The 17,728-nt window shown below is 36.9% G+C and overlaps 1 protein-coding gene across 1 annotated transcript in view; it reads right to left on the bottom strand.

Moving 5' to 3' along the window:
* Positions 1–17,728, bottom strand: part of LOC121295178 (protein diaphanous homolog 2-like) — a 385,994-nt gene that overhangs the window by 217,336 nt on the left and 150,930 nt on the right. The window contains 1 exon segment of the mRNA XM_041219584.1: positions 12,369–12,483. Coding sequence (XP_041075518.1) covers positions 12,369–12,483 — 115 coding nt within the window.

Below are 17,728 nucleotides of genomic sequence, written 5' to 3'. Positions count from 1 at the left end.
TCTAAAGGATGGAGGATCCCAACACTGCCCCAATTGAAACCTGGGGGTCTTTACATCTGGGAAAGCTGCTTGAGACACAGAATTCATCACAGTTCTCTGCTACAGTGCTGGAATCCTGACTGGAATGAAACCCTGCATTTTTTTTCAAGGCTGCTCTCTGTTAATTCTTAGATCCCACACAGGAATCAAATCACAATCTAGTGTTATGCATGTTTTGGTCCAGTGGGAATATTATGTTTGTTTGTTGTTTTTCCTTTTTTTTCACTGTGTAAATCTGACCATCTCCTCTAAATGTAGGGAGAACAATGTGTACTAATGCCAGAGAGAACATCCAAATGACTTATCAAAAACTGATAAATTCAAAAGGCCCCCATAAGCATATAGATCTACAGGAATGCACATATAAATGGAATAAAGTGATGACAGAAATGCATATAAGTTTTATAAAAAGATTTGATAGATAACTTGTATCCAAGGCAGTATAATTAGAATTGATCATTTTCTTTCTGGAGACCATTCCCAATGCTAAAAAGCCCTCCCTGGAGCTGTACATTAAGAATATCAAAATAAACATTTCCCCAAGCCATGACCGGACAGTAACTCACGCAGAACAGAATGAAATTAATAATGATGAGCCCTCACAGGGCAAGATACAAAAAAAATAAACTGTACTGCAAGTGCCAAGATATCTGAGTGCTCTGCAGCTGCTCCTTACAAAAAATCATGTACAACTGTTACATTCCACTCAGTTACTGTAGATTAAAATGTTATCTTATTTTTCCCCTGTAATTTGAAGCTACATATTTAACATACGTTTACAAGCTAAAATAAGTGCTAATCATTAGCTGTCTAAAGCCACAAACTTCCAGACCTCATAATGTTGAATTGGGCAAAGTCCTTAAGCACAAAAAGCTGACCTATTGCCTGCAAGTGTCTAACTATACAGAGTGCTATTAAGAAAGTCAAACAAGAGGCCTTCATCACTCAGCTGTTTGAGGCTTAAAACATTTATCTCCCCTTGTATTTGGTTCTACTGGAAACCACGGGGATTGAGATAACAGGCTGTCCCTTTTTATACACTTTACAGACCATTATTTCACAAACACGCAGGCTGTAAATGTCAAATCTGTTTTCTCTAGAACATTGCATTTGCTAAAGAAAAACACATTATAAAATATTTTAAATTTTGAAGCTCTATTTTTAAATGTTATGAGCACAGTAATATTATCCAAGAAATAACAAACCGTAATTCCTTCAACAAGAGGACACTTTCATGCTGGTGAACCATTTTAAGAGCACTTAACATTGGTCTAAAAGGGCCTATTCTGTGTACATTTGATTAAAAATCAGTGGGTCGTCACAGTAGGGTATTAATAACTTTAAACCACAGGAATCCCTAAACAGAACACACAGGTTACTCCCCACTATCCAGGTCATTCCCTGTAGCCCATCTTGCAGTAAACTAATTAGAACCCATTCATATTTCAACATGTTTTTTTGGTTCAGCTCTGGTTTATTACATACTTTTATTAACACACTGTAAAGACGACAAAGTAGCACAGCTGACCCCTGGATACATTTAATAGGCTTGCTGTTGAAATCCCACATATCTGCATAGGTTGCAAAAAGCCCCTAGTTTTAAAAGCGCAAGGGTCTTATTATAAAGCAAGTGCAAGGCACGGCAAATTGTCATAGAGGAATAAAATACCTGCAACAGCATAAAATTAGCAAAAAAATCATACACTTGCATGTACACTATTGTTCTGGACTAGTTTCCAGCCAGTTTTATATGATTAGTTATTTGATTTGTCTTTAAAAGTCAAGCTTACTCAACCTGTCAATGGACAACTTCGCTTTGTCAGAGCTTCTTGTTTATACACAATCACTTATCCAATTTGACAGTATCTCTGCCAAACCGCGCCCCCCTAGCTGCCTGGAATAAACAGAGCCAACTTGCATGTGCTGTGCCTTATCAAACTTCCCTGCAGTATCATTGTATGGTATTCTTGCACTTTTACCATGCATTTAACATAGTTTACCGTGATTTACCATGTTATTAAACATGCTTCAGCTTATCTCTTTGTCCTTTGCAAAGCTTACCTATGCTTTACCATTTACAAGTTACAATTTGTGCATTGTCAAGTAGCTTTTTTACATCGGCTTGGATAGAGTGTCTCCAGACTGCTCAGTTGTGCCTGGGAGCCAGTGCCCACCCTTTGCAAAGCAGAACTTTCTAATAAAATCAGGCAGCGGTGTTTAAATTCTGAAAACAAAGATTGCTGGCAATCATTTAGGATGTGCCCAAAATAATAACATTTGTATTCATGTCATTTTATTTTGTACAGCAGCGCCAGAACTACAGTAAGAGCTACCTGGTTCACGTTAAAATGCTCCATATTCTTTGATTTTTCCAATTAACCCTGTACATTTCTCGAATGAACCCATACTAAGACTAGACACAATAGCCACATGATTTGCTAAATATGCATCACTTCTTGTGAACCAGCCAGAAACACTGTATTACAAATTGGTTGATGGCTTCCACTCCATGCGTTCCCTTTCCAAAGGCAAGGCTGCACTAAACAGCTGTAAAGGGACATACTGCAGGTGATATATCATATACTTCCCATGCACACGCAAACACAGCATTCCTTACATATATAAATGGAAGCCATTAAATGTTATACTTATACATTTAAACAAAGGCTCAAGGTCAATTGCAGTAAATTCAGGCTAGCAAAGATGAAAAACAAAAGACATGTGGCTGACTCGTCTATAGCTCATGAAATCCCAGGGTAGCCTACAGTAGCGAGATGTACCTCCTTACAGCAAACCTACTGCTCACACGCAAGGAGAATGGTCTGCTAATGAGACACATAATCAAGCACTGGGGTGGTACAGGGAGAGATATAATACTGGGCAGTATATCTCCAGAAAAACACCGTTCATAGAGCCAACTTTGCAAAATATACTGCATGAGTCAACACTGAACGCAGCTGCATAGAGTATTATTATGATTATTATTATTCAGGTTACACCTACATATAAAAATCATGTGAATTACAATGCATTTCCTTCATTATGAATTTCTGGCCATTTTTTTCAGGACCAGAACAACCACTGCAAATTAATATTGAGATGTAATACAGTCTGATCAGACTTTGTTGAAATTCACACAAGTTTGCAGCCATTATTTTAAAGTGCTACCTTATTTGATGTGTCTTATTTAAGTAGTTGTGCTTTTTATGATATGTAAATTGTGTAACAGTACATGAATGCAAAATGATCTACAGCAGGGCTTCTCAAACTCGGTCCTGGGGACCCCCTGTGGCTGCTGGTTTTCATTCCAACCGAGCTCTCAATTACTTAACTAGACCCTTAATGGAACCGGTAATTTGCTTAATTAGACTTTTTTACTTGTTTTCAGCTCTTAAACAGTTGCAGTTCAAGTTAGCAATCAAATGTTATAGCTACCTTGAAATATGCAAACTGTTCTATAGCTGAAAACAAGTAAAAAGGTATAATTAAGCAAATTACCAGTTCAATTAAGGGTCTAGTTAAGTAAGTGAGAGCTCAGCTGGAATGAAAACTAGTAGCCACAGGGAGTCACCAGGACCGAGTTTGAGAAGCCCTGATCTACAGTATATCAATCCCTAGAAATACAATCTTGTAGACGAAAAACAACTGCAGCTACAAATTCTAAGTATCCATGATTCTGTTGGAAAATATAATATTGACTGTAGCAAGACAGCATATTCACGCTAGTCGAGAAGGAGTGTAGAACTTTAACAAAGATCTTTTTAGCACTGTCTCACACTATTATTTAGTGCACTAAATAACATATCAAAACATTTTAGCCTTGAAATGATGGAGCAAATTCAAGGGCAACCTAATGAGAAACAACACGTCTTTATCGCCAAATGACTGGAAAAAATATTCCATGCAGCTCCCTTGGAAACATATGCCAGTTTTACATAGTATTTAAAAAAAAAAAAAAAAAAAAAAAACACACACACACAACTGTAAATTCATAGGAACATATTCTGTTATCTTCCAGGGTTTTTGCTAATTTAGCTGCAGAAGATGCAGCCTGGAATACAGATGGGTTTGCTATAGTGAAGGGATAAACAGTTTTCTAGAGCAGCAGAGCAAATGATGTGGCATATGCAGGGAATAAAAACCGACCAGAAATCTCATCTCGGAAGCTTCTTGCAAGACAATTAAATAACATCACAAAAGCACTGTTCCTTCTGGAATTATAGGAGGTATAAAACATACTGTCAAATAAACTGACAGCTTTAGACTTTTTTTTTGGTTTGTTTTCAAGTTAACAAGCTTTTTAACTCTTTTACTTCAAGTGGTGAGTTTTCCCAATAGTACAAAATTTGCACAGCCCATGCATGCAGTTATCTCTTTAATGCAACCCTTTGAAAACATTGAACAAGAGTTAGTCAAAATTGTTGGATTTTAGTTTATTTTAGTATTTCTATAACGCAAACTAGACAGTTTTGAAGTAAGGAGGTGTGTCCTGATTCTCTGCATTACTTTTATTGAACCATCAGTTTGTAGGACGGATTTGTCAGAATCCATAGACGTCTGACTGATCTCATATCCCCTGAGGTACACGACAAATGACTATCCACATTCTCTGAGATGCACAGCAATGCAAATGACTATCCACATTCTCTGAGATGCACAGCAATGCAAATGACTATCCACATTCTCTGAGATGCACAGCAATGCAAATGACTATCCACATTCTCTGAGATGCACAGCAATGCAAATGACTATCCACATTCTTTGAGATGCACAGCAATGCAAATGACTATCCACATTCTCTGAGATGCACAGCAATGCAAATGACTATCCACATTCTCTGAGATGCACAGCAATGCAAATGACTATCCACATTCTCTGAGATGCACAGCAATGCAAATGACTATCCACATTCTCTGAGATGCACAGCAATGCAAATGACTATCCACATTCTCTGAGATGCACAGCAATGCAAATGACTATCCACATTCTTTGAGATGCACAGCAATGCAAATGACTAGCCACATTCTCTGAGACGCACAGCAATGCAAATGACTAGCCACATTCTTCGAGATGCACAGCAATGCAAGCAAAATACCCGTAAAAAGTAGAAACGAGGACTTAAGAAAACAAGCAATACCACCCTGTCTCAAATATCTTAATTAAAAACTCTTAGAGAGACTAATACAATCCACTGATACTGTACGTTGTTTCAATCACAAATAGAGACATGCATTTATTTGGTCAAAACAAAGATATTAAATCTGAGGCTCAAACTGCCCTTATAAAAGTTTACCATAGTAAAAGCATAGCAAAGCTCAATAAAGCATAGTGAAAGCATGGTAAAGCATAGCAAAGCAACATAAAGAACAGTGCGGTATTGTAAATAGTATTAACAAACCAGGGTAAATTATGGTTAATGCATGGTATTATCATGGTAAAAGTACAAAAATGGTGTGCAAAAATACCATGGTAAACTTGCATAAGGGTGCAACTCAAACAGCTCAGATCTGCGTCGTGGAAGTTCTGTATAAATAAAATCCTGTATAAATGTATTTGATATATTTTGAGGTTCAACAGATGTCACAGTGCAGAGTTCTGGATTGTAATATTCCACAGGGATTCCTGTAAAGTCTGCTGCTAGTACACAGTGCGATATGGGAGCTCACAAAATAGACAGCTACACAGAGTGCAAGTGTCAAAGTCCAGCTTCACGAAAAAACTACAAAGTGGGAGTGCCTTTGATCATAAACGGGCTTAGCTATGTGTTAAGAGTTATTATTCAAGTAACTAAAGCTAAACTCCCACCACTTCAATCATTACCGAGTCTATAAACCCTGAGCAAGGAGGTCATTATTTTTGCTGTGTGTTCTGCTGCAAGGATTCTAACACTGCTGGTGACCACCAAGGCTAATATCCTTGATGTAAAATTTTAGTGTCATCCAACCCCCACCAACACTGAAGAGATCAGTATCATGAAAAGGTACGACCTGTCGTGAGTCACGTTACACCTTACAAGAATGCAATAGGTTTTGGAACAGAAGCTCTGTTAAACCTAGGGGGCAGAACTGTGATAGGCAGTATTGTTTGCCTAAGAGAGCAGGTGTAAACGTAGCTTAAAGATCAATTTTCAACATATTTTAAAAAAACAATAAATAGTAACACACATATGTTAAAACTGGAGAAGCCCATACAAATTCATCATGGATTTCTCCATTATACCTGCACAGTGAAGAAGTCAGTAAACAGGACATTTTCAAAGGACTTTTGTTATTAGCCATTTTGTAAAAGTATTGGAGGTTGTGGTAGCCTGGACTATATTTTTATTCCCATATTTTTTGGACTTGTGTGTATTTTGCTGGAATATTATGAAGGAATTATGCTCTCTACAGGCAGTGAAGGATTAATTATACACTACTTGTATTGTATTTTCAGGGTTGTATTGCTTTAAGTTAATAATATCAAACTTTTTTTTCCAGCTTTCAAGAACAGTTTGTCTTTCAAAGAATGTAATTGCTGCACATGATTCAACAGTATTTCACGTAGCAAATAAGTATGATATATGTCATTCAGAGACAATTAAATACAAATTTGATTTATGACTGCTTTGTTCTTGTTCATCCATTACTGTTTTTACTTTCCTTTTCCCAGAATACACCCTCAAAATGCAAATGTGAAGCCCCCCTGGCATCCATGTTTAAATCGATTTAACAAAAAGGTAAAAACTGCATTGACAATGAATAATGTATACGTACACTGACAGATTGAGTACTTTTGTGTGACGCTTGTAGTAATGAAGCACTCCTATGTTTTTTTCGTTCTTGTAATGTTTTACCATAATGAACACTGCTTGGTCTTACCATGCTGTTATTTCAAAGAATTTCGACTCACCCTGCACACTGTGCCTCAGTGCTTTTACCACATGAGCCATTCGGGGACCCAAAGCACTAATTTTAACGTTGACCCTTACATGAACTAACCAGGAATGTCTGAATTCTGAGGTAGAGGTATGACGAGCATTATAGCCAATGCCTTCCTGATAACACTGATGAATCTCTAAAATCATATCAAGACTCTCAGTGATGCATAAAACTGTTAGAAAAACACAGAGGCACAGCTAACCTGAGCGCTTCTAACAAAAGCTGAGTCAGGGGATTCCAAGAAAATTATCTTTGTATCTCTACCTAGTATGTTTTTGTTCCAACTCCCCCCTCCTCGAGATACCTGTCAAGCTGTTTATTATAATCAAAAGTACATTGCCAATTACCTGTGACCTTTAGAGGGGTCAAGCATTACTTATAATGTATGTTTAAATAAAATAGAGCTTATGTGGCCAGTCAATTATTTGAATACATCTCCATTAGAGAGCAATTTAGCATTTGTTAACCGGAAAAATGACCCCCGCCCCCACTTTTCTGTTCCATCTGGTTTTCAGCTTCCCAAGCCAAACAATCTATCTGCTGCGTAACCCTTTCCAAACTGTTTCCTATTAGTCTATTAGAATGCTATCAGTGTTTCTTTGACTAGATAAATGGCTCCTGTTGGAACCTGTTTTACTCCATTGGGAGGTTTCTTCAAGCAGAGCTGGATCTGATTTGTAGAAAGGTGTACACAGAACACAATCCAGTTAATACTGACAGTAATACTGACATTAATACTGACAGTACAGTCGGGTTATGCAACAGGAACAAGGTGTAATACACTCTGGTTGCAAGCACCTTTTGTAGGTAGTGTTTGGTGGAGTTTTCTAATGTTTTGGTGCTACAGTACAAATAGGAACATTTTAACTTTGGTAAGCATAGAAAAAAAGCTCAAATATTGTCCATATTTTTAAACAATTAAATTGTTAATTAGCACTTAGATTTTGTGGTGGTTAAATCACTTGTAAAGGGTTAGTGTAAAAGCAAGTGACAGATCTGGAATTCCATAAATCGCCACATTTCCATCATAGTAAAAGCTGTGTAAAGCATTCAACACAAAATATATATATATATATATATATATACACACACACACACACACACACACACACACACACACATAGTGCATCAAATGGAAATGTGTTTTGCTTTTCCAAAAAATACTCAACACTACTCCCTTCTTCCATTAGAGTGGATATTAAAACTGTCTTCTTTTAAACAGGCCTGTCTGCTGTGACATCTGTCCCCTCCCTGACAACCTCTGTAGAGATGTCACCCTTTTCACTCTGTTCCGCTCCAGTGGTTATGGCATTTAGTAAGTCTGGGCTTAAGGCTTCAGAGGGATGGCTTAGCAACAACTAACTCATGGCCAGCTATCAAAGTCACCTGCAAGGTACAGTTCTACATCTGATGGCATGTCAATCTGTTGGATGCTTAGATGTCCGACATATGCGTCACCTAGCTTTCAGTGGACATGCATTGAGCACATACAGTACAACAAGCTTACTGGCTTATTTTAGCTTCAGCCCTGCTTTATATATGTTATCTGCAATATAAGAAAGCTTATACAACATCACACATTTAATCAGAACGCTTTGTTGCGGTGGATTTTATCACGGCACACTACTGCTTTTAATTTCGTTAAAGTGACTAGATGTATTTATTTAAGTATGAAAAATTCTCAACTAATCCACATGGCAAGCCTCATCATCTATTATAGTTTGTACACTTGTTTAAGTAAAGTGTATTTTGCTTCAATAGCCTAAGTGAAGGGAGAGAACTGACACCCAGTAATGACCCCACCCTGTGGATGGGCTGAGAAATGCTTATTGCCCCTCTCCTGTTATAGCGGAGGCAGGTTTGAATCACTGAGGGAATGTATCATCTTCTCAAAGAATCTGTTTAGTAGTCCACAATGCCTGCAGAGAAAACCTATTAATACAAACAGGGAGAAAAAAATGATTTGGTTGCATCAATCTTATTCTAACAGCACAGTAAAGCTCTGGTACAAAACTGCTTTTCAAATGCAGGTGTCTGTGTTGCATGGTCAATCGACAAGTGCATCTTATTTGATCCCTCGAGCAGAACAGCTGCAAGACCACTGACAGACATAACAATGTGAGTTTAGTCAGGGGAAAGAAAAAAGAAAAAAAAAAAACAATAAAACAAATTTCAAATAAGGCAGCAGAACAGATTGGAAATTTAAGTACAAAAGAAAAAGCCAAACAAAGCGAGTCCCTTAATGTTCTTCTGTCTCAGTATAACAATACAGCTGTGACGTGTCCTGCATGGTACACAAGCACTACCCTCCCACTACCCTCCCACTTCTTTCCCATCTGTAAGGCTTATTCTGACAGCCATGCCACAGGTACTGGTCTCTGGTGAGATCTGGGAAATGTAATCAACTGGGATTGCTTAAACAAGGGCATGTGGTTTTTCAAATCTTTTCTTAAGACAAAGTCGATCCGGCGGGGAGTCAACTGACTTGAAAACCAATGAATACCTGAATCCTTCTTTGTTGCTCCTCAGTGAGTGAAACTAAAGTATAGGCCATGTATGTGCATGACACAAAATATAGGTTTAAAACTGTTCTTGTGTAATTTCCAATAGTGTTAATGCAGTTTGTATGGCGCATCTAAATTGTGTGTGCGTGTATGTATGTATGTATATATATATATATATATATATATATATATATATATATATATATATATATATATATATATATACACACACACACACACACACACACACACACACACAGTTTAATTTTAAAGATCACACCACTTCTTTCTTTTTGATCACTTTCATTATTTTGATTTATTTAACAGCAAGTAAGCAATGTCCAATATCTCCTTCCACAAAAAGAAAAAAAAAAAAAGAAAGAAAACCAAACCAATTCCACCAGGTATTTTCTGCTGAAATATATAACAAATCAGTTTCACGTTGCCTGGAGCTGTAAGAAGAACCTGCTAGACAATCTGAAAGTGCAAGCACCAGGTGAAAAGGGTAGGTGATGTCCTTGATGTGAAACCATCCTTAAGGTCTTGATTATTACATTTTCAACCAAGGTAAACTGGAACCACCACACACTGTTATCTATCCCTGGATTATTAAACTTGGGCTGCAGAGAAAGCATTTATAATGCAGGCCTTCTGCAAGAGATTCAGGTCAAAAAAAATACTGCAACCTAAAAAAGAAATGCAATAAGATACACAAGCATTCAACACAAAAAAGATAAGAATGTAGATTATTGTGGAAGATACATCAAACTGCTAAAGTTACCACGAAACAACTTCAATGAACCTTATGAGTTGCATTTTCTGTTCCTTAAAGAAATGGAAGCCCATACTGTATTGCACTGCTACATTAGAGTTGTTTGATAACAGCTTCATCCTTAAAATAAATTACAGAAATTGCACAAAAAAACATCAATAATTTCTGGATAATTTGGCAGACCTGTTTTGTTTTTATAAAAGTGCCTTTGACAACATTAGACACATCCTGCTAAGGGGCTCCTTTCAAAAATGTGAGCCAGAGTGCAGTCAGGCTTTTCAAACCTTGTCCACACTTATTAATCAAGTACATTCATACTTTAAAAGCAATATTTATTTTTTTTGCAACTTTCTAAATATGTTCTATACCCACAGCATGATTGGAGGGATTGCAATATCAGCCAACATGTTTGTCCACTTGACTAAGAAGTAGATGGCATCAACCTCCTATCCAAGGTTATCCCAAATAAGTAGGTATTTTAAAATGCTCTACAAAAAAAAATACATATGTGCATTATCCTGGCGGTATTCTTGCTTTACCCAATAACCTTTCAGTGTGGATGAGTGCACAATATTAGGGTATTATATCACTGAATGTTGAGTTGCTACACAGCAGAACAATTGGGAACTATATCAGGACTATTGAGAGTAATTTTTTAAGGCTGTACCAGCACCAGAAACACAGATCCATCATCACAAGAACCCTATAATATGAATTTCAGCAACAATTTAATTACATTTGCCCTTGGAGAGCATAACTCTAGTTTAGTCATATAATATTAAGTTAGCCACAGGGTAGGCAATTTAACAAATGAGAACTGTAATGCAATATTATTGCTAAATACAACAATATGGCTCTTTGTTTAGCTTAATCACAGTGCAATTAAACGCCTTAGGTCTTGCCTTTAAGGGTTATTCCAGTCACAACCCATAAGACCTGTTGGCTAGCTGATTCATCAAATGTGATCGTACACAAGTAATGGCACCACAAACTTTCAAATATCTCTAATGTAGCTTCTGCCTTAATGCACTTAAGCAATATGCCCAAATGACTTTCTCTGCACTCTGAGGTATAAAGTACACAGAAGCCTTATAAGATTGGTCTTATTGACAAAGTGTACATGACTGACTTGTCTCATGAGGCACGTCCTTTTACTTGAGTAACTGACACACATTTGATCAGTATAGACCACATGATACACAGTGACTGTTGCTTCACATTGCAAAATGTTACAAAAAGCATACATCTGAGTGACTGTTTAAATCAAAAGTGGCAGCACCCACATGCGTTTACAGCACTTCGCCATCCGAGCCTGAGCTGTTCACATGTGCAAAGATATGTAGTTTTCAGATAGTAAGTTGAGGGAAGACTCCCTCCCCCCTTCTATATATTGGGTAGAGGTGTTCAAAGGGTCTTATAGTGGGGTAAAATTGACAGCACTCAAAAGGCTGTCAGCCTCGCAACAATGTTAGTTTGGTGTAACATTTCAGCATTAAGCTAAGGCGCATTGCAACAAAGATTTAAAATAAAGCTGCCAGGAGGGATGTCTTTTCATTGCTATTAAGCAGTAATGAAGGTTTGTTCGTTTGTTTTTCTCTAGTTTGCTTGCTTAAATGTCTTTTCTTAAGAATACAAACAAATAGCATCTGCCGACACACTAAAAGACCAAAGGACTGCGATGAATAGAGAATGAAGAGAGAAAGAGGAACTCTAAAGGTTACGATTCACGTTCACTGGCAGACAGCTTCTATATTGTAAGTGATCCACCGCAATGGATTCTGTGTAATTGGAGCACCAGTATTTCAGGCAGACAGGGAAATCAATTCACTGGTGTCACTACAGCAAGAATTTTGGCCCCCTACTGCTCAATGCCTATGTTTATTTAGTTTTAATTTGTGTCAAGAGTTGTGAAAAGTACAGTACTGGAAATCTGACAAATTTTGCCTCAACATTTCACAAGTAAGGTTAAGAAAGAACATTTTGACATCTACTGTTACAGTATCTATATGTTGGAATACAGCAAATGGCCATACAGAACGAAAAAAATAATTAAAGACCCATCCTTTTCATCAAATTAAAGGAAATCCATGTCATTACTGCATATTTCAAGCATTTTAGGAAATAGAAAGTGGGTACCTTTGGTCTTGGTGGCAAATAGGAGGGTCATGTTAGCGAAGAGATCAGGGCTCTCAAACTTCTCTTCTTTGACTTTAATCCAGAAACAGTTTTCTGTCATTTCCTGAGGCACAATCTGAAATTACACAGGAAGTTAATTCAATTTTCCATCAGTGCTAGTAATTAGCATACCAAAGCCATTGAACACTTAAGTATAGATATATTTTATATTGGAAAGAAGAAGAAAAAAAAAACATGTATCTGGAACACTTTCAATTTGAGACTTCAAGATTTCAATTATGTATCTGTTTTCCAGTCTACTTCTACAAAATAAATCTTTCTGCTTCATAAACACAAATTACTCAAAGACACTTGGCATCAAGTTCTATTTATTGAAATATAGTTACAAGAATAATTATGTAGAATAAATATCTGATTAACTCAGATTGTGCCTCCCATATTGTTTACTACTCCCAGGGAAAATTAGTGTTATTTTAGCCATTTCAAGTTTTTCTTGCAAGATTTCAAATAAGTATTGTACCGGTTGTAATTAAGCAATTATGAACAATGGAACAGTCCTCTAATGATGGTGGTGTTGTCCTCATGTTCTACAAGTCATCAACATGCAAAATACTGACTGTTTATGTATGAACTGAAGCTGCATTTGTATCTATAGCAAAATGTTTAAAGATATTCATATGTAATCTATCCCTCGGGCAAACTTTTCCTTGAAAATTAGACTGTGATGAAGGCTCTTCAAAACTATTAACTATTAGACAGACCCTTCTTACAAGAACTTCTGGATGTAGTTCACAGTGACCTACTTTTTCATGGCACTTCAACCAAATTAATGTATTAGAAGATGCTAGTCTGCAGTTCTACCTCCAATTAACACGTTCCAAATAATAAACCACAGATTTAATTAAAATGTATTTACTGGCTCTCAAATTCAATGACCGAGTGAACAGATCAAGCCACTTTGCTGAGCAGATGCAGAGCTTGATAATAGGAAAGTAATTCTATGAATTTAGCTGTTGAATTTGTGCATTGAATTTGTTATATAAACAGAATGTTCATGGGGTCCGGTCAACCTTATTCGTGGAATAATTACAATACTCTATGAACATTCACGGTGTAGCCTCTATTAGTCCAACCAATCGGAGTATAGACCTCATGTAGAATTAGGTCACCATGCTCCTGATTCTGATACCCTTGAGAATGAGCAAAGCAATAACAATTGTTCTCAAGATGTTATAGTGGAATAATCATATGTACAAACAGACCTCTCCACTGTATCCCACAGAGATAAAATCTGCAAAGGTTTTTTAATTTGTTATTTATTTATTCACTTTGTTTGAAAAATAATCAATATACTTCCCCTGCACATGAACCAAAATACAAGGCAGAAAAAATTTCATGAAGTAGCCTTGATTAAAACAGATAAAAGTATAAACCTGCCTCAGTATTGACCTTTTCAACTCTGCTAGCTACCAGTCATTGCTGACAAAAGTGTGGCTTCTATCACCTTGCATTCGACTCCAAATGAGCCGGTTTTGCAGGAAAACAACTCCTTTTTATTTGGCAGAGTCTCGCTAGGTCCTCAGGCAAGAGTGAAAAAAAATGCATTTGTCTGAAAATAGTTCTATAAGAGTGTACAGTTTTGCTTGTACCATTTCAAAAAGGTCCCATCCCCCCATGATGGGTATGGGCAAGGAAGCAGCTTTAGGTAATATGGCTTGAGCGTGTACGTTGCAGAATGGATGAGAAGCTCTGTCTTATTCCTTAACCAAGCACATACCACCCCTAAACACCATGCTGAGATTTCGGTTTTATGCCAAGGATGGATGGACCCCACTGGTCCTCTGGCCACATACTGAGCCATAAGCATTGTCACACTTCTTTATTATTTATTATTCTTCAGGCTACTTTGGACTTCTTACTACTTCGTGATTCTGACCCACCCCCCTTACATTCGAGGTCAGAGAGCCCATGAACACCTCCTGCTTTAAGAAGAAGATTTAGTACATTGTAGTTACCAAGCAAGTCAGGTCCATCAGGGAAAAAACTGCTGTGTATGAAAGAGTATCTCTGAGATATGGAAACTGCAGAATTTGCATAGTTAACGCACAAGTGAATAAGTTATTTCTTGCAGGTACTAATGAGGCCCACGGTTCAGGGGGGGGCCTGAAGATCTAAATTAAAAGTAGAAGACATGTTTGGATCTGTCCAGTGCACAACTTTAATTATATGAAGCTCACTTTTCATGACTGATAGACAAGCTGTAATTAAAGAGCAATGTTTTTTTGTTTTTGTTTTGTTTTTTAAATGGTGCACACATGTCCGATCACTATGTCAACATTTTAAAGGCAACCTGACATGTGCAATGAAAGGGGCATGAAAAATAAACAGCACTGAGTTTACAGTAGCTATGAGCGAGAATGATCAGACTATTGACTCCCCCCCCCCCCCAGGAAACTTGTTTTCTACCCTTAAATGGCATGTAGGCTTTTTAAAGTTACAAGACATAGCACAAATTCATAAGCATGGGTGGAAACTAAAATATTAATTATCACAGGTGCTCACTGCATCGGTCAATAAGAACCACATTTTAAAAGGGATCTATCTGAAGACTAAACTATCAGAACACATAACTGATACAGACCAAGCACTCACTAAGAAATACAGAAGCATTGCAAGTCTGTACTTAAGTGCTTAATAGGAGCCTAAAAAAAGGACTAAAAGGGCCTAATCTGATTTATTTATATAAAAATAAATATGCTTAAACATTTGGAACAATGGACAATCATTGGTTTTGCCAAGAATTAAAAAAAAAAAAAACACACCTACAGGCAAGTAATACAAAACTAGGTTAAATACCAAATCTAAACATATCCAACATATGACAGTAGCTAAACCCCACATACTGCAGACACAAACAAGTGCAAAACAGGCAAGCCGACACAAACTCACTAAATCAGTCCCTCAAACACACTCACAGCAAGTAGTTCATATCTATTCCAAACCAGTTCCCCAGAACTAATTATAGCATCTTATGCTCTATATTGATGAATCCCCTCTGCAGTCCTAAAGTGTATCCTACTTTCTAAAAAAAAAAAAAACTACTCTAACATAGCCCCAGGTCAGCTGCAACAACTTTCTCAAAATAATAAAACACAAGAAATGCATGTTTCAGCTGGACTATTAACTGCTTCTCTAAAGTGCTTTAAAACTGATATTCCTAAGTAATTATCAAATTATCTGAAGAAAACATATTGAAAACAGTAACATTGTTCTATTTTAACTGCTGTAAACCTGTTGTCCTGTCCACAGGGGGTTCAGAGCACAAGTTCTTGCCAGATTTCATGCTGTTCCATTGGCCTCAGACACAGGCTGAGCAATCATTTACTTTTCCGTAAACTTGTTCTCTTCCCAAGGGTAGGTGTTCTAACCATAGGAGAAATTACATTACAACACCTTGAGGCTACAATCTCAAGTGTGGCTGCTTGAAAATCAGTTACATGCTTAAAAAAAAAAAAATTGTTTCTGCACTTTATCGCTCTTGGCTGCTTTAACTTTCAGTGCATTTTTTTTCTTCCTTGTTGCAGATGGAAGGGTCTCCAGTGGGAGATTTAAAGAGAAGCGAGAGCTATAAAAAGCAATGCCTGCTACCTTGGAAACTTCTGGCCTGTCACTATGGACGGGTAAAGATATTGCTAAATGTATGCTTCTGCCACATCAGTTCCAATTAGAAGCGGATAAAGATTTGAAGTATACCGTGACAGCACAAAATCACCAGATGTGTACCCTTCTGTCAAAGAGAAAAAGCTGTATCCATCATATTTAATTTTTTATTTAACTAGGCATATATGTATATATTTAAATGTGTGCATTCCACAGCGGACACCTTGCAAGTAATGCGAGAAATCTAGAGATAAACAAATCAATGTGGTGAGGTTTCTCAGCTGGTGTGCATAGTACACAAAACACTCAATTGCTATACAGTAACACTGTATACTGTATAGCACTATACCTATTGAGTACACATATTGACAAGGGGTGTTCAATAAGTTCTAAGCACAACTTGTTAAATGCAGATTAAATTGCTTTAATTTCCATTTAAGATAACTTTAAAAAATATATAGGGGTTAGATTTATGTATTTACTTATTTTAAAGTGAAGTAATAGTTATTCACATGGTATCACTCCTACTTTCTTGTATCCCTGCTCTATGTGCATGTGAAATAGGTTGTTTTCAATATGTATAATAAGTGCTCCATCGCTACATCATGTATTTATTCTGCTGCATTCTTTGTTGTATCAAACCCTAACCTAAAAAGTAAAAACAAGACCAAAGGATAATACAATAAATGAGGGGGGGGGGGTTCTAATAATTTGAATCCTTAGTGAAATGCTGCTAATATTATTATAATTATAAAAATCTCTGGAATTTTGATGCTAAATAACGTGTTTTGTTCAAGCAGCTATTAAAACAACCTTGACTTACATAAAGAAGGAAAAAACATTGAGTGAAATAGCTTGCATCACTCAATTTTCAAGGTGTGGTATCCGAAGCATAATCAACAAATACAAAGAAACATCATCTGTAATTGACAAACCCAGGACTGTAAAATCTAAAAAGCTGTCTAACAAGGATGAGCAATACTTGAAGATAATACCCTTAAGGAATAGAAAGACAAAAGCTGAAATGACAACAGAACTGGCAAAAGGCACAGGTGTTGTTTTCCATCAAATCAAATCACTCTTGAAATCAGGACTTAAAGGATGTGTTGCAGTAAGAATACCTCTGTTAAGAAAGGGGAACAAGACTAAAAGGCTAAAATATGCACAACAACACAGAAATTGGACTACAGAACAATGGTCAAAGGTGCTTTGGACTGTTGATGGATGGACAACAACACCTGTGCCTTCTGCCAGTTCTGTTGTCAATTTAACGCTTGTCTTCCTTCTATTCCTTAAGGGTATTATCTTCAAGTATTGCTCATCCTTGTTAGACAGCTTTTTAGATCTTCCAGTCCTGGGTTAGAAGCAGATGATTGACAAGTACATAGCATAAGCTCTTTTATGTGAGTGCTTTATAATCATGATACACAACAGCAAGGGCAGATGTATCACAGTGAAGTTGTATACTAACTGTTCAAGAAAAGAAAATGCAGTAGACTACAAATACTGTTTGCCTGGATTGCAATGACACCTACAATTTCAATATAGTTCAATATAAATTCAGTCATTACACAGTAGCTATTTTGTTAACAGTGTTATATACAAGTTAGCATGGCTAACAAAGATGTGCAGACATTCAGTGGCTTGTCTTTTCCACTCAGAGAAAGGGCTGTTTTCTATCTGACCCCAATTTGTTTTAA

This window comes from Polyodon spathula, chromosome 20 (assembly GCF_017654505.1).
Source record: "Polyodon spathula isolate WHYD16114869_AA chromosome 20, ASM1765450v1, whole genome shotgun sequence".
NCBI lineage: Eukaryota > Metazoa > Chordata > Actinopteri > Acipenseriformes > Polyodontidae > Polyodon > Polyodon spathula.
The sequence above is the reverse complement of the archived record's forward strand: the minus strand, read 5'-3'. Positions and strand labels throughout refer to the sequence as shown.